General features: G+C 38.8%; 1 protein-coding gene across 3 annotated transcripts in view; it reads left to right on the forward strand.

Annotated features, from left to right (window-relative positions):
* The window catches only part of ZnT35C (Zinc transporter 35C), a 252,281-nt gene that overhangs the window by 91,824 nt on the left and 136,842 nt on the right, over positions 1-23,615 (forward strand). Inside the window, exon 1 of one of the 3 annotated variants that reach the window (XM_067764971.1) lies at positions 22,966-23,559. The exons of the other annotated variants lie outside the window; for them this stretch is intronic. Within the exon in view, the coding sequence (XP_067621072.1) occupies positions 23,517-23,559 (43 nt within the window). The 5' untranslated portion in view covers positions 22,966-23,516. Of the gene's footprint in view, positions 1-22,965; positions 23,560-23,615 lie in introns of those variants that run through there. 3 annotated transcript variants of the gene reach the window in all.

Here is a 23,615-nt window from a genome sequence, read left to right on the forward strand (position 1 = left end):
CTTCCATTTGATACCCATGTCATACAAACACATTCCAGGGTTACCCTAGTTTCATTTTCCTACTTGGTGATTTTCCCTTTTGTCTCCAAAGCTCTCAGCTAAGTATGTAATGTTCGGTTACACCCGAACTTAGCCTTCCTTACTTGTTTAATAGGCGCTTAACCGTTTAGGAGATGCTTGTCGTTGCGTAACAAATTACTCCAACTAACCCTGTTTTGCGATAACTGACGCCTGCTTCTCCGAACCCAGTGGAGATTAACCTTGAGTAAATTTTTGGTTAGAAGTGCCTAATTAAAATTTCAATGCCCTTAATGATGAAAAGTACAAAATATTTATACAGCTTTTTAAATCTAGATTCCAGGAATTTGAAGAATAAAAACACTTTTTTTTCATTCAACCCATTTAACCTTGAGTAAATTTTTGGTTAGAAGTGCCTTATTAAAATTTCAATGCCCTTAATGATGAAAACTACAAAATATTTATACAGCTTTTTAAAATGACTATAGAAATTTGTTATTATATTAGCTTTATATTTTTATGAAAAGAACAAAGCGTACACGTAATTAGTTTCATTTGTTTACAAACTGCTAATATGTTCTATCGTAGACTGGCAATAAATTTTGAGTAACAAAACTACTCGAACTTAGGCGGAATGACATAATCAAGATCTTATTCAAAGTGTTAATGACACCTTAATTTGTAATAAATTTACGCAACTTTCCATCTTTCTCATGTTCGTAAAATTAATGTGTTTTAGGCGGCTTCTGTAGAAATTTTGAAAATGAGTTTATCTTAACGTTGCTCCAAATAAAATAACCTTGTTACTGTAGACTTTTTGATGTTTTTACAAGAGAATGTGGGGTCCCAACCAGGTTTTGTAAGCTTTTTGTTTTTTTGAGAAAACTTATTAAACACTTACATTACGGTTACTTTGCTTGTTGGGATATCTACAGAAAGAAACATTTTTTTCTCTTAACCCATTTAATCTTGAGTAAATTTTTGGTTAGAAGCATGTTATAAATATAACCAGGCCATAATGGTTTTTTGATTTTTAAAAAAATTTTAAAATCACTCTTAAGCTTTGTGGAAATGCCAAACCAAAGTAAACACAAAAAAATAAAATGCATATGAAATAAGTGAACAAATATTTCGAAAAGTTTTGAAATCGGTTTTTATGTATATGGCAAAAAAATGAGTTACCAATACAATGGATGCCTCAACACGTACTATTTTTGCAAACGGAAAGAAGAACGAATGCTGGAGACCACCCCTATTGATTTTTCATTCATCCTTCTTCACTTGGTTGATACGTCTTTAACCCTTAAATATGCTGAAACTTCACTTTATAAGAGGTCACCAGTCTCAAGGGTCCTCGCTACTGCGGAAAAAAATGATCTTGGAGATATTCTTTGGTTTGTTTTAGCCCTTTTCCTCGCGGTTGGAAGATACATTTTTATACTCAGTTGAGCAGAGCTCACAAGGTATATTAACTTTGATTGGATAACGGTTGGTTGTACAGGTATAAAGGAATCGAGATAGATATAGACTTCCATATATCAAAATCATCAGTATCGAAAAAAAATTTGATTGGGCCATGTCCGTCCGTCCGTCTGCCTGTTAACACGATAACTTGAGTAAATTTTGAGGTATCTTTATGAAATTTGGTATGTAGGTTCCTGGGCACTCATCTCAGATCGCTATTTACGATATCGGTCTATAACCACGCCCACTTTTTCGATATCGAAAATTTCGAAAAACAGAAAAAATGCGATAATTCATTGCCAAAGACGGATAAAGCGATGAAACTTGGGAGGTGTGTTGACCTTATGATGCAGAATAGAAAATTAGTAAAATTTTGGACAATGGGCGTGGCACCGCCCACTTTTAAAAGAAGGCAATTTAAAAGTTTAGCAAACTGTAATTTGACAGTAATTGAAGATATCATGATGAAATTTGGCAGGAACGTTACTACTATTACCATATATTTGCTAAATAAAAATTGGGAAAATCGGATGAAGAATACGCCCACTTTAAAAAAAAAATTTTTTTAAAGTCAAATTTTAACAAAAAATTGAATATCTTTACTGTATATAAGTACATTATGTCAAAATTCAACTCCAGTAATAAAAAAAATAAATAAATGTAAGGCGCGATAACCTCCGAAGAGATCTAAGGCCGAGCTTCTCTTCCAATTTGCGTCGTGCTCCTCTTGATTTTCCCTACAAATTGGCCGGACTGGACCTACATGTTTTATGCCGACTCCGAACGGCATCTGCAAGGCAGATGAGTTTTCACTGAGAGCTTTTCATGGCAGAAATACACCCGGAGCGCTTGCCAAACATTGCCGAGGGCGACCCCGCTTAGAAAAATTTTCTTCTAATTTAAAAACTTTATTTCTAAAATTTTGATGTTGCTTTGCCCGGGGTGCGAACCCAGGGCATACGGTGTGGTAGGCGGAGCACGCTACCATCACACCACGGTGGCCACTCCAGTAATGGTGGAACAAAATACAAAAATAAAAGATAATTTCAAAATGGGCGTGGCTCCGCCCTTTTTCATTTAGTTTGTCTAGAATACTTTTAATGCCATAAGTCGAACAATAATAAATTTACCAATCGTTCTGAAATTTGGTAGGGGCATAGATTCTAAGCCGGTAACTGTTTTCTGTGAAAATGGCCGAAATCAGCTGAAGCCACGCCCAGTTTTTATACACAGTCGACCGTCTGTCCTTCCGCTCGGCCGTTACCACGATAACTTGAGCAAAAACTGATATATCTTTACTAAACTTAGTCCACGTACTTATCTGAACTCACTTTATCTTGGTACAAAAAATTGCCGGAATCCGACTATAACCGCGCCCACTTTTTGGAAATCGAAAATTACGAAAAACTAAAAAAATGCCATAGTTCTATACCAAATACGAAAAAAGGGATGAAACATGGTAATTGGATTGGTTTATTGACGCAAAATATAATTTTAGAAAAAACTTTGCAAAATGCGTGTGACACCTGCCATATTAAGTAGAAGAAAATGAAAAAGTTCCGCAGGGCGAAATCAAAAGCCCTTGAAATCTTGGCAGGAATACTGTTCGTGGTATTACATATATATATAAATTAGCGGTACCCGACAGATGATGTTCTGGTCCACATTTTGGTCGATATCTCGAAAACGCCTTCACATATACAACTAAGGGCCACTCCCTTTTAAAATCCTCACTAATACCTTTAATTTGAAGCCCATATCGTACAAACACATTCTAGAGTCACCCCTGGTCCACCTTTAGAACTATGGCCCACTCCCTTTTAAAATGCTCTTTAATACCTTCCATTTGATACCCATGTCATACAAACACATTCCAGGGTTACCCTAGTTTCATTTTCCTACTTGGTGATTTTCCCTTTTGTCTCCAAAGCTCTCAGCTAAGTATGTAATGTTCGGCTACACCCGAACTTAGCCTTCCTTACTTGTTTAATAGGCGCTTAACCGTTTAGGAGATGCTTGTCGTTGCTTAACAAATTACTCCAACTAACCCTGTTTTGCGATAACTGACGCCTGCTTCTCCGAACCCAGTGGAGATTAACCTTGAGTAAATTTTTGGTTAGAAGTGCCTAATTAAAATTTCAATGCCCTTAATGATGAAAAGTACAAAATATTTATACAGCTTTTTAAATCTAGATTCCAGGAATTTGAAGAATAAAAACACTTTTTTTTTTCATTCAACCCATTTAACCTTGAGTAAATTTTTGGTTAGAAGTGCCTTATTAAAATTTCAATGCCCTTAATGTGAAAAGTACAAAATATTTATACAGCTTTTTAAATCTAGATTCCAGGAATTTGAAGAATAAAAACACTTTTTTTTTTCATTCAACCCATTTAACCTTGAGTAAATTTTTGGTTAGAAGTGCCTAATTAAAATTTCAATGCCCTTAATGATGAAAACTACAAAATATTTATACAGCTTTTTATACTCAGTTGAGCAGAGCTCACAGAGTGTATTAACTTTGATTGGATAACGGTTGGTTGTACAGGTATAAAGGAATCGAGATAGATATAGACTTCCATATATCACAATCATCAGTATCGAAAAAAAATTTGATTAAGCCATGTCCGTCCGTCCGTCCGTCTGTCCGTTAACACGATAACTTGAGTAAATTTTCAGATATCTTGACGAAATTTGGTATGTAGGTTCCTGGGCGCTCATCTCAGATCGCTATTTAAAATGAACGATATCGGACTATAACCACGCCCACTTTTCGATATCGAAAATTTCGAAAAATAGAAAAATTGCAATAATTCATTGCCAAAGAGGGATAAAGCGATGAAACTTGGTAGGTGGGTTGAGCTTATGGCGCAGAATAGAAAATAAGTAAAATTTTGGACAATGGGCGTGGCACCGCCCACTTTTAAAAGAAGGTAATTTAGAAGTTTTACAAGCTGTAATTTGGCAGTCGTTGAAGATATCATGATGAAATTTGGCAGAAACGTTACTCCTGTTACTGTGTGTATGCTTAAAAAAAATTAGCAAAATCGGAGAACGACCACGCCCACTTTAAAAAAAATTTTTTTTTTAAGTGAAATTTTTACAAAAAATTTAATATCTTTACAGTATATAGGTAAATTATGTAAACATTCAACTCCAGTAATGATATGGTGCAACAAAATACAAAAATAAAAGAAAATTTCAAAATGGGCGTGGCTCCGCCCTTTTTCATTTGATTTGTCTAGGATACATTTAATGCCATAAGTCGAACAAAAATTTACTAATCCTTGTGAAATTTGGTAGCGGCTTAGATTCTAGGACAATAACTGTTTTCTGTGAAAATTTGCGAAATCGGTGGAAGCCACGCCCAGTTTTTATACACAGTCGACCGTCTGTCCTTCCGCTCGGCCATTAACACGATAACTTGAGCAAAAATCGATATATCTTTACTAAACTCAGTTCACATAATTATCTGAACTCACTTTCTATTGGTATAAAAAATGGCCGAAATCTGACTATGACCACGCCCACTTTTTCGATATCGAAAATTACGAAAAATGAGAAAAGTGCCATAATTCTATATAAAATACGAAAAAAGAGTTGAAACATGGTAATTGGATTGGTTTATTGACGCAAAATATAACTTTAGAAAAAAACTTCGTAAAATAGGTGTGACACCTACCATATTAAGTAGAAGAAAATGAAAAAGCTCTGCGGGGCGAAATCAAAAGCCCTTGGAATCATGGCAGGAATACTGTTCGTGGTATTAGATATATAAATAAATTAGCGGTACCCGACAGATGATGTTCTGGGTCACCCTGGTCCACATTTTGTCGATATCTCGAAAACGCCTTCACATATACAACTACCACCACTCCCTTTTAAAATTCTTATTAATACCTTTAATTTGACACCCATATCGTACAAACACATTATAGAGTCACCCCTGGTCCACCTTTATGGCGATATATCGAAAAGGCGTTCACCTATAGAATTAAGGCCCCCTCTCTTTTAAAATACTCATTATCACCTTTCGTTTGATACCCATAACGTACAAACGCATTCTAGAGTCAACCCTGGTCCACCATTATAACGATATCCCGAAAAGGCGTCCACCTATAGAATTAAGGCCCACTCCCTTTTAAAATACTCGCTAACACCTTCCATTTGATACCCATATCGTAAAAAAATTCTAAAGTCACCCCTGGTCCACCTTTATGGCGATATCTCGAAAAGGCGTCCACCTATAGAACTAAGGCCCAATCCCTTTTAAAATACTCATTAACACCTTTCATTTGATACCCATATCGTACAAACAAAATCTAGAGTCACCCCTGGTCCACCTTTATATCGATATCTCGAAAAGGCGTCCACCCATAGAACTAAGGCCCACTCCCTTTTAAAATACTCATTAACACCTTTCGTTTGATACCTATATTGTACAAACGAATTCTAGAGTCATCCCTGGTCCACCTTTATGGCGATATCTCGAAAAGGCGTCCACCCATAGAACTAAGGCCCACCCACTTTTAAAATACTCATTAACACCTTTCATTTGATACCCATATCGTACAAATTAATTCTAGAGTCACCCCTGGTCCACCTTTATGGCAATATCTCGAAAAGGCGTCCACCCATAGAACTAAGGCCCACTCCCTTTTAAAATACTCATTAACACCTTTTATTTGGTACCCATATCGTACAAACTAATTCTGGAGTCTCCCCTGGTCCACCTTTATAACGATATCCCGAAAAGGCGTCCACCTATAGAACTAAGGCCCATTCCCTTTTAAAATACTCATCAACACCTTTCATTTGATACCCATATCGTACAAACTAATTCTGGAGTCTCCTCTGGTCCACCTTTATAACGATATCCCGAAAAGGCGTCCACCTATAGAACTAAGGCCCACCAACTTTTAAAATACTCATTAACACCTTTCATTTGATACCCATATCCCACAAATTAATTCTAGAGTCACCCCTGGTCCACCTATATGGCGATATCTCGAAAAGGCGTCCACCTATAGAACTAAGCCCCACTCCCTTTTAAAATACTCATTAACACCTTTCATTTGATACCCATATCGTACAAACAAATTCTAGAGTCACCCATGGTCCACCTTTATGGGAATATCTCGAAAAGCCGGCCACCTATAGAACTAAGGCCCACTCCCTTTTAAAATACTCATTAACACCTTTCATTTGATACCCATATCGTACAAACTAATTCTGGAGTCTCCCCTGGTCCACCTTTATAACGATATCCCGAAAAGGCGTCCACCTATAGAACTAAGGCCCACCCACTTTTAAAAGACTCTTTAGCACCTTTCATTTGATACCCATATCGTACAAATTAATTCTAGAGTCACCCCTGGTCCACCTTTATGGCAATATCTCGAAAAGGCGTCCACCCATAGAACTAAGGCCAACTCCCTTTTAAAACACTCATTAACACCTTTCGTTTGATACCCTTATTGTACAAACGCATTCTAGAGTCACCCCTGGTCCAACTTTATAACGATATCCCGAAAAGGCGTCCACCTATAGAACTAAGGCCCACTCCCTTTTAAAATACTCATTAACACCTTTCATTTGATACCCATATCGTACAAGCAAATTCCAGAGTCACCCCTGGTCCACCTTTATGGCGATATCTCGAAAAGGTGTCCACCTATAGAACTATGGCCCACTCCCTCTTAAAATACTCTTTTGATACGCATGTCATACAAACACATTCCAGGGTTACCCTAGGTTCATTTTCCTACATGGTGATTTTCCCTTATTTTGTCTCTATAGCTCTCAACTGAGTATGTAATGTTCGGTTACACCCGAACTTTGCCTTCCTTACTTGTTAAATCTAGATTCCAGGAATTTGAAGAATAAAAACACTTTTTTCATTCAACCCATTTACCCTTGAGTAAATTTTTGGTTAGAAGTGCCTAATTAAAATTTCAATGCCCTTAATGATGAAAAGTACAAAATATTTATACAGGGTCATTTCGGGACTATTTCGGGATCATTTTGGGGTACCCACCGGCATCATTTCTGGATGGTTTTCGGGATCCGTCCGGGATCCCGTCGGGGTCATTTCGGGACTTTTTGGGATCATTTGGGGTCCCTTCCGGCCTCATTTCTGGATGGTTTTCGGGATCCGTTCGGGATTCCGTTGGGGGTTATTTTGGGGCATTTTCGGCACTATTCCGGGATCATTTCGGGCCCTTCCGGCATCATTTCTGGATGGGTTTCGGGATCTCTCCGGCATCCCGTCGGGGTATTTTGGGGATCATTTGCGTACCTTTGAGAGATAAATTCTCGATGGCTTCCGGGATCATTACAGGACATTTTCGGGGTCATTTTGGGTCCCTTCCGGCATTATTTCTGGATGGTTTTCGGGATCCGTCCGGGATTCCGTCGGGGCCATTTCGGGGCTTTTTTGGTATCATTTGGGGTATCTTCCGGCATCATTTCTGAATGGTTTTCGAAATCCGTCCGGGATCCCGTCGGGGTCATTTCGGTACTTTTTCGGGATAATTTGAGGTACCTTCCGGCATCATTTCGGGAAGGTTTTCGGGGTCATTTCGGGACCATTTCGGGATCATTTGGGGTACCTACCGGCATCAATTCTGGATGGTTCTCGGTATCCGTCCAGGATCCCGTCGGGGTTATTTCGGTACTTTTTCGGGATCATTTGAAATCCCTTCCGGTATCATTTCAGGATGGTTTTCGGGATCCGTCCGGGGTCATCTCGGGACTTTTTCGGCATCATTTGGGGTCCCTTCCGGTATCAATTCTGGATGGTTTTCGGGATTCGACCGGGATCACGTCGGGGTCATTTCCTGACTTTCTCGACTAATAGGGGATCATTAGGGGACGCTTTCGGTATCATTTCTGGATGGTTTTCGAAATCCGTTCGGGATCCCGTCAGGGTCATTTCGGGACGATTAGGGGGTTATTTGGTGTACCTTCCGGCATCATTTCTAGATGGTTTTCGGGATCCGTCCGGGATCCCGTCGGGGTCATTTCGGGACTTTTTCTCGACTAATACGGGATCATTAGGGGATCCTTTCGGTATCATTTCTGGCTGGTTTTCGGGATCTGTCGTGGATCCCCTCGGGGTCATTTCGGGACTTTTTCGCGACTGATACGGGATCATTTGGGGACCCTTTCGGCATAATTTCTGGATAGTTTCCGGGATCCTTCGGGGATCCCGTCAGGGTCATTTCGGGGCTCTTAGGGGATCATTTGGGGACCTCTCCGGCGTCATTTCTGGTTAGTTTTCGGGATATGTACGGGAACCCATCGGGGTAATTTCGGGACTCTTCCGGAATCATTTCTGTATGGTTTTCTCTATCCGTCGTGGATCCCCTCGGGGTCATTTCGTAACTTTTTCTGGGCTATGTCGGGATAATTTAGGAACCCTTCCTGGATATTTTCTGGATGGTTTTCGAGATCCGTCCGGGAGCCCCTCAAGGCAATTTCGCAACTTTTCCGGGACTATTTTGGTACCATTCAGGGATCATTTCTGTGTGGTTCTCTTAATAAGTCTAGAATCGTGTCGTTGTCATTTCGGGTTTTTTTGGGACTATTCCGGGATCTTTTGGAGACCCTTCCGGGGCATTTCTGGATGGTTTTCGGGATCCGTCCGCGATATCGTCGGGTCATTTCGTGGCTTTTTCAGGATAATTTCGGGATCATTTGGGGACAGCTCATTTAAATCTTTTTATACTCAGTTGAGCACAGTTATAAAGGAATCGAGATAGATATAGACTTCCATATATCAAAATCATCAGGATCGAAAAAAAATTTGATTGAGCCATGTCCGTCCGTCCGTTCGTTCGTTAACACGATAACTTTGAGGCATCTTGATGAAATTTGGTATGTAGGTTTCTGAGCACTCATCTCATATCGCTGTTTAAAATGAACGATATCGGACTATAACCACGCCCACTTCGATATCGAAAATTTCAAAAATCGAAAAAGTGCGATAATTCTTTACCCAAGACGGATAAAGCTATGAAACTTGGTAGGTGAGTTGAACTTATGACGCAGAATAGAAAATTGGTAAAATTTTGGACAATAGGCGTGGCACCGCCCACTTTTAAAATAAGGTAATTTAGAAGTTTTGCAAGCTGTAATTTGGCAGTCGTTGAAGATATCATGATGAAATTTGGCAGGAACGTTACTCCTATTACTATATGTATGCCTAATAAAAATTAGCGAAATCGGAGAACGACCACGCCCACTTTTTAAAAAAAAATTTTTTTTAAATCAAATTTTAAAAGAAAAGTTAATGTCTTTACAGTGTATAAGTAAATTATGTCAACATTCAACTCCAGTAATGATATGGTGCAACAAAATACAAAAATAAAAGAAAATTTCAAAAGGGGCGTGGCTCCGCCCTTTTTCATTTAATTTGTCTAGGATACTTTTAATGCCATAAGTCGAACAAAAATTTACCAATCCTTGCGAAATTTGTAGAGGCTTAGATTCTAGGACGATGACAGTTTTCTGTGAAAAGGGGCGAAATCGGTTGAAGGCACGCCCAGTTTTTATACACAGTCGACCGTCTGTCCTTCCGCTCGGCCGCTAACACGATAACTTGAGCAAAAATCGATATATCTTTACTAAACTCAGTTCACCCACTTATCTGAACGCACTTTGTATTGGTGTAAAAAATGGCCGAAATTCGACTTTGACCACGCTCATTTGTTCGATATCGAAAACTACGAAAAATGAAAAAATGCCATAATTCTATACCAAATACGAAAAAAGGGATGAAACATGGTAATTGGATTAGTTTACTGACGCAAAATATAACTTTAGAAAAAAACTTTCTAAAATGGGTGTGACACCTACCATATTAAGTAGAAGAAAATGAAAAAGTTCTGCAGGGCGAAATCAAAAGCCCTTGGAATCTTGGCAGGAATACTGTTCGTGGTATTACATATATAAATAAATTAGCGGTACCCGACAGATGATGTTCTGGGTCACCCTGGTCCACATTTTGGTCGATATCTCGAAAACGCCTTCACATATTAGTTAGATCTCTTTATCACGTCAAGCCCGGACCATGTTCTTAAGTTTGACCAAATTAGCTTTATTTCGGACCATGACTTAGTTTTTTGTACACTGGATGTTACCTTTAATTGCCCTGTTGATACTCTTACTACTGTATATCGTGATTTTAAGTCTATAAATGTACGCTCGTTGTTTTGGGATTTGTCTAATGTCGACTGGACCGCGTGTTGGAGTATTGCTACGGTGGATGCGAAGCTGAACTTTTTGAATAAAACTCTTGGTACACTTTATGATACGCACGTCCCTCTAAAAAAAGTGAGTGTTAAAACTAACTCTGTTCCTTGGTATAACGGCAAAGTGAGATATGCAATTAAAAATCGTAACAAGCTTTACTCCAAGTGGAAGAGGAGCAAAACCGTGGTTGCCTGGTCGCAGTATAAAATCGCCCGGAATAAAGCCACTGATATTACCAGAAAAGCGAAACAGATGTACTGCGATTATAAGCTAAACCCCTCACTACCTTCAAAAGACTTATGGCGCAATTTGAAAAATCTAAATATACATGGTAAGCAGCAATCTGAGTGTCAGGTTGATCCGGATACCCTTAATGACTATTTTGTTAGCTCAGGCGACCGCCGGGTCAATCCTGTACCTTATCATATAACCAGAAACCTTTCACCGGAGAATAACTTTGAGTTTAGGGCAGTGTCGGAGGAAGAGGTTCTAAAATCACTTATGGCCATTAAGTCCAATGCAATTGGTGAAGATGGAATATGTTTGAAATTCGTGAAACTATTGCTGCCATATGTTTTAGGAACTCTCACACATATTATTAACCACTGCTTCACAACGTCATGTTTTCCAAAGGAATGGAAAAAGGCGTTGATTATTCCCGTCGCAAAAATAAATAATGCAGTCGAGCTTAGTAATTATAGGCCTATTAGCATCTTATCTGCTTTTGCAAAAGTGTGTGAGTCTTTGATGGCTTCTCAAATTTCAAAATATGTCCTAGATCACCATCTTTTAAGCCCATTCCAATCAGGGTTTAGATCCAAGCATAGTTGCTCTACTGCAATAATAAAAATACTTGACGATATAAGAGTAAAATTCGATAATAGTGACCTTACTCTCCTGTGTCTCCTTGATTTCTCTAAAGCATTTGACTCAGTCAGCCATAGTCTCCTATGCAAAAAGCTTGAGTCCTATTTTGGCTTCTCTGACAGTTCTGTAAAGCTTATGGCTAGTTATTTGGCGAGAAGGACCCAGAGAGTGTTATGCAAAGGCTCTGCATCAAAACCATGTACTGTTTCCTCGGGTGTACCACAAGGCTCTGTACTAGGCCCCCTCCTGTTTAGTCTTTTTGTCAATGATGTGTTCTCTGTTTACTAGTACGTAAATATCCATGCTTATGCCGATGACATTCAATTATATTTGTCTAGCCGTGTTGGTCTCGTCGAGGATTTGTGTTTTAAAATTAATAGTGATTTGTCTGCAATTTCGAAATGGGCGTTTGAAAACTGTCTCTGTTTAAATGCTCAAAAGTCCTATGTGTTGCCCATTAGTAACAGTGTTGTGCACGTTGAAGATATTCCTAAATTGTTAGTTGGAAATAGTGTTCTTCCGTTTACTGACAAAATTAGGAATTTAGGTTTTGTGATAAATTCTAAAATGAACTGTGTTGACCACGTTAATAAAGTCGTGAGTAGTGTTTATTCGGTTTTACGCAGATTAAGAATGTCTGCCTCGTTTACTCCCTTAGAGACAAGAAAAAAGCTAGCTGTTCAGCTTATAGTCCCACACATAACGTACTCAGAGCTAGTTTATAGTCAGTTTGATTCTGCCTCGTACCACAAAATTGATGTTGCGTTCAACAATATCACGCGTTATGTCTACGGCCTAAGGAAATATGATCACATCTCTCTATTTAAGCGCGAAATACTGGGATGCAGTATTTTTGAGTACATTGAGGCGCGAAACTGTATTTATATGTTCAAGCTCATCGAGTTCAAAACACCTCAATATCTTTACGTAAAGCTTAAATTCCCAAAGTCTTGTAGGCACCGCAATCTGATAATCCCCAAATATTACTATCTGGCCTCATCGAGGCTATTTTTTGTAAATGCTGTAAGGCTTTGGAACTCTATACCTGATTTTCTCAAGGGTGCTTTGAGTAGGAGCAATTACAGTAAGGTGATCCATGATTACTTCAGCTCAGCGTGAATATTGTGATTTCAACATAACTGCATGACTACATCTCTTTCACTTCCTATCTCTGTTTTTTCTTTCCTACCATATTTAAATGGCTCTACTCTTTAGTCTTAAGTGTGTATTTAAGGTTTAACATTAAGTTTAGTTTTAACATTAATATGAATTATAAGAAAATCGTTTTGTTGTTAATCTTAAACTCGAATTTAGTTTTATGGTAATTATATTGTATTTATAAAACGGACGATATATACAACTACCACCACTCCCTTTTAAAACCCTCATTAATACCTTTAATTTGATACCCATATCGTACAAACACATTACAGAGTCACCCCTGGTCCACATTTATGGCGATATCTCGAAAAGGCGTCCACCCATAGAACTACGGCCCATTCCCTTTTAAAATACTCATTAAAACCTTTCATTTGATACCCATATCGTACAATCGCATTCTAGAGTCACCCCTGGTCCACGTTTATGGCGGTATCTCGAAAAGGCGTCCACCTATAGAACTAAGGCCCACTCCCTTTCAAAATACTCATTAACACCTTTCATTTGATACCCATATCGTACAAACAAATTCTAGAGTCACCCCTGGTCCATCTTTATGGCGATATCTCGAAAAGGCGTCCACCTATAGAACTAAGCCCCACGCCCTTTTAAAATACTCATTAACACCTTTCATTTGATACCCATATTGTACAAACGCATTCTAGAGTCACCCTGGTCCATGTTTATGGCGATATTTCGAAAAGACGTCCACCCATAGAACTAAGGCCCACTCCCTTTTAAAATACTCTTTAACATCTTCCATTTGATACCCATATCGTACAAACCAATTCTAGAATCACCCCTGGTCCACCTTTATGGCGATATCTCTAAAAGGCGTCCACCGATAGAACTAAGGCCCACTCCCTTTTAAAATGCTCATTAACACCTTCCATTTGATACACATGTCATACAAACACATTCCAGGGTTACCCGAGGTTCATTTTCCTACATGGTGATTTTCCCTTATTTTGTCTCCATAGCTCTCAACTGAGTATGTAATGTTCGGTTACACCCGAACTTAGCCTTCCTTACTTGTTTTTTACTCAATTACAAAAATAAAATGCATTAGAAACAAATTTTTAAACAGATAACTTGAAAAGCAGGGTAACGTGAATAGCCCATATATTTCATTTTCTCCTTGCGGACGGGGCCGCGGGTAAAGGCTAGTATATTATAAATGGGAAAGTTTGGATGTTTGGATGTCCAGACGTTTGTCTTTGTGCCCCAATTACGCAAGAACGGCTGGACAGATTTGGATGAAATTTGGGACACAGACAATATTTTTGGGGACCCTTCCGGCATCATTTCTGGATGGGTTTCGGGATCATTTGCGTACCTTTGAGTGATAAATTCTTGATAGTTTCCGGGATCATTACGGGACTTTTTCGGGGTCATTTTGTGCCCCTTCCGGCATTATTTCTAGATGGTTTTCGGGATCCATCCGGGATCCCATCGGGGCTGTTTTGGGATCATTTGGGTATCTTCCGGCATCATTTCTGGATGGTTTTTGAGATCCCTCCGGGTTCCCGTCGGGGTCATTTCGGGACTTTTTCTCGACTAATATGGGATCATTTGGGGACCCTTTCGGCATCATTTCTGGATGGTTTTTGGGATCCGTCCCGGATCCCGTCAGGGTCATTTCGGGACTATTAGGGAATCATTTGAGGACCTTTCCGGCATAATTTCTGAATAGTTTTCGGGATCCGTCCGGAATCCGGACGGGTCATTTCGGGACTATTTCGGGATCATTTGGGGTACCTACCGGCATCATTTCTTGATGGTTTTCAGTTGGGGATCCCGTCGGGTTCATTTCGGGACTGTTTCGGCATCATGTGGGGTACCTACCGGCATCATTTTTGGATGCTGTTCGGGATCCTTCCGGGATCCCGTCAGGTTCATTTCGGGACTATTAGGGTATCATTTGAGGACATTTCCGGCATCATTTCTGGATAGTTTTCGGGATCCGTCCGGAATCCGGACGGGTCATTTTGGGACTATTTCGGGATCATTTGAAGGTTTCAGTTCGGGATCCTATCGTGGCCATTTCGGGATCATTTGAGGTCGCTTCTGGCACCATTGCTGGATGGTTTTCGCGATCTGTCAGGGATCCCATCGGGGTCATTTCGGAACTTTTTCGGTTCTTTTAGGGTCCTTTCCGGCATCATTTCTGGATGGTTTTCGGGATTCGTCCGGGATCCTGTCGGGTCATTTCGGGAATTTTTCGGGATCTTTTAGGGTCCCTTGCGGCGTCATTTCTAGATGGTTTACGGGATCCATCGGGTCATTTTGGAACTTTTTCGCGACTAATACGGGATAATTTGGGGACCCTTTCGCCATCATTTCTGGATGCTTTTCGGGATCCGTCCGGGATCCCGTCAGGATTATTTCGGGACTATTAGGGGATCATTTGAGGACCTTTCCGGCATCATATCTGTATGGCTTTCCGTATCCGTCCGGGATCTCTTCGGGATAATTTCGGGCCTTTTTCCGGATCATCTGGGGTCCCTTCCGGCATCATTTCTAGATAGTTTTCGGGATCTGTGCGGGATTCCGTCGCGGTCATTTCGGGACTTTTTCTCGACTGATACAGGATCATTTGGTGACCCTTTCGGCATCATTTCTGGTTGGTTTTCGGGATCCGTGCGGGATCCCGTCAGGGTAATTTCGGGACTATTAGGGGGATCATTTGAGGACCTTTCCGGCATCATATCTGGATAGTTTTCGGGATATGTACGTGAACCCATCGGGGTTATTTCGGGACTCTTTCGGGATCATTTGGGGACCCTTCCGGCATCATTTCTTTATGGTTTGCCGGATCCATCAGTGTCAGTTCGGGACCATTTTAGGATCATTTGGGGACCCTTCCGAGGTCATTTCTGGATCCGTCCGTGATGCCGTAGGAGTCATTTCGAAATTTTTTTGTTACTTTCTCGGGATAGTTTTGGGACCCTTCCGGAATCATTTCTGGATCCGTGCGGGATCCCATCGGGGTCATTTCCGGACTATTTCGGGATCATTTTGGGACTCTTCCGGAATCATTTCTGTATGGTTTTCGCGATCCGTCGTGGATCCCCTTGGGGTCATTTCGGAACTTTTTCTGTACTATGTCGGGATAATTTAGGAAGCCTTCCTGGATATTTTCTGGATGGTTTTTGAGATCCGTCCATGAACCCGTCAGGGTAATTTCGGAACTTTTGGTACCCTTCAGGGATCATTTCTGTGTGGTCTGGATTAGTCTAGAATCGTGTCGTTGTCATTTCGGGGTTTTTTGGGACTATTCCGGGAGCTTTTGGAGACCCTTCCGGGGCATTTCTGGATGGTTTTCGGGATAAGTCCGAGATATCGTCGGGGTCATTTCGTGGCTTTTCCTGAATAATTTCTGGATCGTTTGGGGATTCTATCAGGTTATCAGCTCATTTAGATATTTTTTTTACTCAATTACAAAAATAAAATGCATTAGACAGACAAAATTTTTAAACAGATAACTTGATAAGCAGGCTAACGTGAATACCCCATATATTTCATTTTCTCCCTGCGGACGGGGCCGCGGGTAAAGGCTAGTAAACTATAAATAAGAAAAATAAGAAAAAAAAATATAGCAAGTAGCAACATCAAAAACAATAGCTCAAAGAACAGAAAAATTATAGGAACAACGAGTGGTATAGTACCTAAAATGCTGAAGAACCCGGGCTTAAGAGATGTAGTCGATTCCTTATTTGAAATCGTGTTGGACCGGCCACAAGAAGAACCATCCTATGATGTCTGGGTGAATCCTGCATAATACGTCACGCGTCCAGAGAACTCCTCAAGGAAGTGTATTTTCCTAATAATCAACACCTTGTTATTGAGGTTAGATAGAACTTTTTAAAAGTTATCACTTTGGTCGATGACATCGCTTTAAAAGTAGCAGGTGAACATTTTTAGACTCTAAGCGAGCTACTGCTTGTAAAGGACCCATGCAAGCGGCTCCAAAGTGAATCCTGAAATTTCTTTATCCACCAAACGCTACAAATACCACATTTCAAACCACCGAAATTAAACGGGGTAAGGTTCGAACTTTCACCAGCAGTTGAAAACTTCGGAAAGATTTTACATTGTAAATTGAACCAAAATAGCCACAAAGGCCATAACAGCTCTCTATACCTGTAAAGTAGTCCTTAACAAAACGTGGGGACTTAAAGTTACACAATATGTATTGATTGAACACCGCGGTTTTGTACTATGGCATTCAGTCGCAGTGCTTATATTATGGACACCACACTCCACACCCACACACGCTTTAGAGGCTATGCTCAACCTCGTTCCAGTTGACAAGTATGGTAAGTTCTAGTCGAGTTGAAATGCGGCGAGTAGCAGATTTGGTCATATCAATATACGCGGAAAACCGACCCTTCCTCCAGACAACAAATTCTTTATCAGATTCCTAGAGCGGTACAAATGGAATGATATCTTCCCTATCCAGAAACCATAACAGCACATATGGCTCCAAATTATCTGATAATCTCACGTCCGTTGCAATTTACTTCTACAGTCAAGCAGCGATCAAAGCTGTTTAAGGCGGAGCACTTTCCCAAAGGTTGCAATAGATTGCTGACAGTCGCTAAACGAAATAGCCAGTCATAGCGGTATATCTGGGAACTGTGTTGCTAATAAGCTAACGAGGAAAGCCAATGAACAAACAAAAGTAATTCAGTTAAGGTACACCGCTCTTCTTCATGTCATGCGCAAACACGCCGTCATGTGAACCGATATAGGTTCCTTATCGATCTCAGTCGTTTCTCCTTAGGGCCATTCAACGGGATATTAACGGGCCTCGGCTGATGGAAGTACACGGCGAACGCATGGGAATCCCAATGATTGACTTCTGTCAAAGCTGTAAGGATTAAAAAATAAATAAAATATTCAAGTGTCCCTCTGCAGATGCCCGGCTCTAGCCAGAACACGCATGTAATGTCTGAACAAGCACTTCATCGGCTGGTTAGCGTTGCTTAAATAAATAAATGTAAGGCGCGATAACCTCCGAAGAGATTTTAGGCCGAGCTTCTCTTTCAATTTGCGTCGTGCTCCCCTTAATTTTTCCTACAAATTGGCGGGACGGGACCTACTTGTTTTATGCCAACTCCGAACGGCATCTGCAAGACAGATGAGTTTTCAATGAGAGCTTTTCATGGCAGAAATACACTCGGAGTGCTTGCCAAACACTGCCAAGCGGCGACCCCGCTTAGAAAAATTTTCTTCAAATTGAAAAACCTTTTTCTAAAATTTTGATGTTGCTTTGCCCGGGATGTGAACCCAGAGCATTTGGTGTGGTAGGCGGAGCACGCTACCATCACACCATGGTGGCCAGCGTTGCGTGCTTGGTTCAGCAAAAATTCAAGGTAATCTGCGCTATATTAGACGTACTAATTGGTTCGACTTCGTACTTTTATAAGATAGTAGTGGTATAACAAAGGGTCAGCTGGTCTGAGGATGCCACATGGCCTTTATAAGCGGAGAACTTGTAGAGATTCATATCTATATAAGATAGTGATAATATAGATAATACATATGTATAGTTTCTCTAGAATTTGTAAAGCTCTGTAAAGAAATTGCCTTTTTTGTATTAATATTTTTACTATTTAGTGCTATCCTTTTCTTTTAAAAGCGTTTCACCTTTATGACCGATAAGCATGTGACTTGAAAAAATGCATAGAAGCCAAAAACAGAACGCTTCTGGACTCATGCGTGATAGATAAACAACAAGGTGATCAATCATACATGAGACATGACGTTCGCGATTTTTTGTTCGAACATCGTTGGCTTGTAACCATTCAAGCAGTTCGTCTTCTGAAAAACTGTCCCAAACACTTCAAAAAAGCTGCTGACCAAATTTTAAGTACTTCCTTTATATAAATGGACCAAAAGAAGCGAAAAATGTCTCTTTAAACAAAAACACAATCTTGTTGAACTTTGATATTTTAATTTTAACATAACCACTGTACAAATTTGTATGAGGAGCAAAATTATAAAGTTGGAGCGCACATTGCCGGCCTTAGGTAAAGATTATATCGGAAGCCTATTTATTGCACTCCACCTTTATGCTCTGGGATGTATTAAGAATTTTTGTTGTTATATCGGCCTACTGATTTTAAGATCGCGGGTTCGAATCGAGCTCAAGGCCTAACAATAATTTTTTATCATTATTATTGTTATGATAAATTTTTTCTTTTTTTAATTGAAAAAATTTTTTAATTAGAATAGAAGAAAGAAAAAATTTTAGACAACTGCCAAAGCTCGTTGTATAGATCCATTTCGGGAACTGCTAAATTCCTTCATCGGCAACGTTTAGGCGCCGCTGCTATAACCATTCAGCCATCACAGCGGTTTTTTGTTTGTCTTCATTAATCCTACTTCTATTCTGTTTCGTGCCAATTGATATTCACAACACTGCGACATCTGTTGCAGAATGGCTGTGAAAATTGGACTTGTTTGTTGGCAATGCTGCCATAGTGTCATATTTTATTGACACTTTTTTCCCCGTGCTCTGGGATGTATTAACAATTTTTGTTGTTATATCGGCCTACTGATTTTAAGATCGCGGGTTCGAATCGAGCTCAAGGCCTAACAATAATTTTTTATCATTATTATTGTTATGATAAATTTTTTCTTAATTGAAAAAATTTTTTAATTAGAATAGAAGAAAGAAAAAATTTTAGACAACTGCCAAAGCTCGTTGTATAGATCCATTTCGGGAACTGCTAAATTCCTTCATCGGCAACGTTTAGGCGCCGCTGCTATAACCATTCAGCCATCACAGCGGTTTTTTGTTTGTCTTCATTAATCCTACTTCTATTCTGTTTCGTGCCAATTGATATTCACAACACTGCGACATCTGTTGCAGAATGGCTGTGAAAATTGGACTTGTTTGTTGGCAATGCTGCCATAGTGTCATATTTTATTGACACTTTTTTCCCCGTGCTCTGGGATGTATTAACAATTTTTGTTGTTATATCGGCCTACTGATTTTAAGATTGCGGGTTCGAATCGAGCTCAAGGCCTAACAATAATTTTTTATCATTATTATTGTTATGATAAATTTTTTCTTAATTGAAAAAATTTTTTAATTAGAATAGAAGAAAGAAAACATTTTAGACAACTGCCAAAGCTCGTTGTATAGATCCATTTCGGGAACTGCTAAATTCCTTCATCGGCAACGTTTAGGCGCCGCTGCTATAACCATTCAGCCATCACAGCGGTTTTTTGTTTGTCTTCATTAATCCTACTTCTATTCTGTTTCGTGCCAATTGATATTCACAACACTGCGACATCTGTTGCAGAATGGCTGTGAAAATTGGACTTGTTTGTTGGCAATGCTGCCATAGTGTCATATTTTATTGACACTTTTTTCCCCGTGCTCTGGGATGTATTAACAATTTTTGTTGTTATATCGGCCTACTGATTTTAAGATCGCGGGTTCGAAAAAAGTGTCAATAAAATATGACACTATGGCAGCATTGCCAACAAACAAGTCCAATTTTCACAGCCATTCTGCAACAGATGTCGCATTGTTGTGAATATCAATTGGCACGAAACAGAATAGAAGTAGGATTAATGAAGACAAACAAAAAACCGCTGTGATGGCTGAATGGTTATAGCAGCGGCGCCTAAACGTTGCCGATGAAGGAATGTAGCAGTTCCCGAAATGGATCTATACAACGAGCTTTGGCAGTTGTCTAAAATTTTTTCTTTCTTCTATTCTAATTAAAAAATTTTTTCAATTAAGAAAAAATTTATCATAACAATAATAATGATAAAAAATTATTGTTAGGCCTTGAGCTCGATTCGAACCCGCGATCTTAAAATCAGTAGGCCGATATAACAACAAAAATTGTTAATACATCCCAGAGCACGGGGAAAAAAGTGTCAATAAAATATGACACTATGGCAGCATTGCCAACAAACTAGTCCAATTTTCACAGCCATTCTGCAACAGATGTCGCAGTGTTGTGAATATCAATTGGCACGAAACAGAATAGAAGTAGGATTAATGAAGACAAACAAAAAACCGCTGTGATGGCTGAATGGTTATAGCAGCGGCGCCTAAACGTTGCCGATGAAGGAATTTAGCAGTTCCCGAAATGGATCTATACAACGAGCTTTGGCAGTTGTCTAAAATTTTTTCTTTCTTCTATTCTAATTAAAAAATTTTTTCAATTAAGAAAAAATTTATCATAACAATAATAATGATAAAAAATTATTGTTAGGCCTTGAGCTCGATTCGAACCCGCGATCTTAAAATCAGTAGGCCGATATAACAACAAAAATTGTTAATACATCCCAGAGTACGGGGAAAAAAGTGTCAATAAAATATGACACTATGGCAGCATTGCCAACAAACAAGTCCAATTTTCACAGCCATTCTGCAACAGATGTCGCAGTGTTGTGAATATCAATTGGCACGAAACAGAATAGAAGTAGGATTAATGAAGACAAACAAAAAACCGCTGTGATGGCTGAATGGTTATAGCAGCGGCGCCTAAACGTTGCCGATGAAGGAATTTAGCAGTTCCCGAAATGGATCTATACAACGAGCTTTGGCAGTTGTCTAAAATTTTTTCTTTCTTCTATTCTAATTAAAAAATTTTTTCAATTAAGAAAAAATTTATCATAACAATAATAATGATAAAAAATTATTGTTAGGCCTTGAGCTCGATTCGAACCCGCGATCTTAAAATCAGTAGGCCGATATAACAACAAAAATTGTTAATACATCCCAGAGCACGGGGAAAAAAGTGTCAATAAAATATGACACTATGGCAGCATTGCCAACAAACAAGTCCAATTTTCACAGCCATTCTGCAACAGATGTCGCAGTGTTGTGAATATCAATTGGCACGAAACAGAATAGAAGTAGGATTAATGAAGACAAACAAAAAACCGCTGTGATGGCTGAATGGTTATAGCAGCGGCGCCTAAACGTTTAAGAAAAAATTTATCATAACAATAATAATGATAAAAAATTATTGTTAGGCCTTGAGCTCGATTCGAACCCGCGATCTCCACCTTTATATTTTTCGCCCTTTGTTGCGTTGTCAAGGCGACCTGAACTATGTAAAATGCTTCTTGTTTGTACTTTAGCGAGAAGTTACTTAAAAATCGATCGCAAGATTCCAGTATTCTAAATGGGCTTCTTAATACCTCTAAATATATCGCCACCTATCCTATTTGGAAAACTTTTTCATTCTAAATATAACAACCTTAAAATTACCGAAGTTTCGTTCAAAGTTTCAGGTCTCTGGGTTATTTGGAAGTTCAAGGAAGAATCAAGCTCCACGGGAAGTTACCCAAATAGCGGTCGCAAGATTTCACATGTTGTAAATACACTTTTTAATACCTCCTAATATCTCGATCCATGTCGCATCTTGAAAACTCTTTTATGTCAGATGTAATAACCTAATAGAGCCCAAAGCTATGTTTAAAGTTTCAGGTCACTGTTTTGTCGGGAAGTTGCTTAAAACTCGAGAGCAAGAATTCCAACTTTTTTTGAATTCTCGCGTTCCCTGGATAACCTTGCGAAAATCTTTTCCCTCATGTTGCAGTGTCATACGGCTCTGAAATATGTTCTTAATATCAAGAATCTATCTACGAGAAGTTAGTCAAATAGCGGTCGCAAGACTCCACATGTTGTAAATGGGCTTTCTAAATATCTCGATCCCTGTCTCATCGAAAAAAAGTTTTTTATCCTAAATATAACAACGTAGTAAAACCCAAAGCTATGTTCAAAGTTTCTGGTCAATAGATTATCGGGAAGTTCCTTCAAACTCGAAAGCAAAATTTCCAAGTTCTGAAGTTTTTTTTTAGAATTTTTACAATTCTTGGATCAAACGAAACTAATATAATTGAAGTAAAAATAAGTTATAAAATCAAAAGTCTTTCATATTCTTATATGTTATCTAACAAAAAAGAGATTAAAACTACAATCAGCTGCTCGTTACAGTTATTGTTTACTAACGCTACAAAAACACCGCTTTGTTCAATAGCGACTCTCATTGTCAATCTATTAATGAAACAATTGATTAGATGAATTTTGTTTTTGTTGCTTGTACTAAACAAAGGGATTACGAACTTTGTTTCTCATCGAACGTATGTCTCACGATTTTCAGCGGCTATTGACCGCAGTTAAAGCTTTGTACATCTTCAGTTAGTGTGCGCGCTTCATCGTTGGCGGCACACATTCCTACGACAAATGTTCTAACGCGTAAATGTTTTTTTTTCTTGTTGCTAACGTTGCCGAATCGTTGATCACTGATCACTGATCGTTGCCAAATAATTAAAACTACGTTTGCGCGCGTTCTGTAAACAAATTAAAATAATTGGGTGTGCTGAGGTGTTTTTTTATATTTTTTAATGAAAAATTTATATACAAAATTTTATAAAAAAATAAAATTTGTTTTTAGTGACTGATTTAACTGTGCTATTAAAAAGTGTTAACAAAATGATTTTTATTAGTGTAGTGATTAACTTGCGTTGTTAGTTTCGCTGTGACTTAGTAAAGAAGTCAATTGCTTAATTGTAAAGAAATTTCCAAACTAATTGCTATTGTGAGAAGTTTTTATACTTTATTTATTGTTTTCAACAACAAAACAAAATAAAAGCTAAACAAAATAAAATTTGAACGAGAGGGGATGTGTTAATTGTATATTAGTGTATATTTTATAAAGTTACTGATTATAATAAGCAAATTAATATTAGTAAACAAAAAAAAAACAACAAAAATATGGAAATTCGTATTGATCTAAATAGTCACGTAGCGAAAGCAGGTAATTGTTTTCACTATTTAATTCAATTTAAAACAATTATTTAATGATTTTTATTA

The sequence above is a fragment of the Eurosta solidaginis genome, chromosome 2 (assembly GCF_040869045.1).
Source record: "Eurosta solidaginis isolate ZX-2024a chromosome 2, ASM4086904v1, whole genome shotgun sequence".
In the NCBI taxonomy this organism is placed as follows: Eukaryota; Metazoa; Arthropoda; class Insecta; order Diptera; family Tephritidae; genus Eurosta; species Eurosta solidaginis.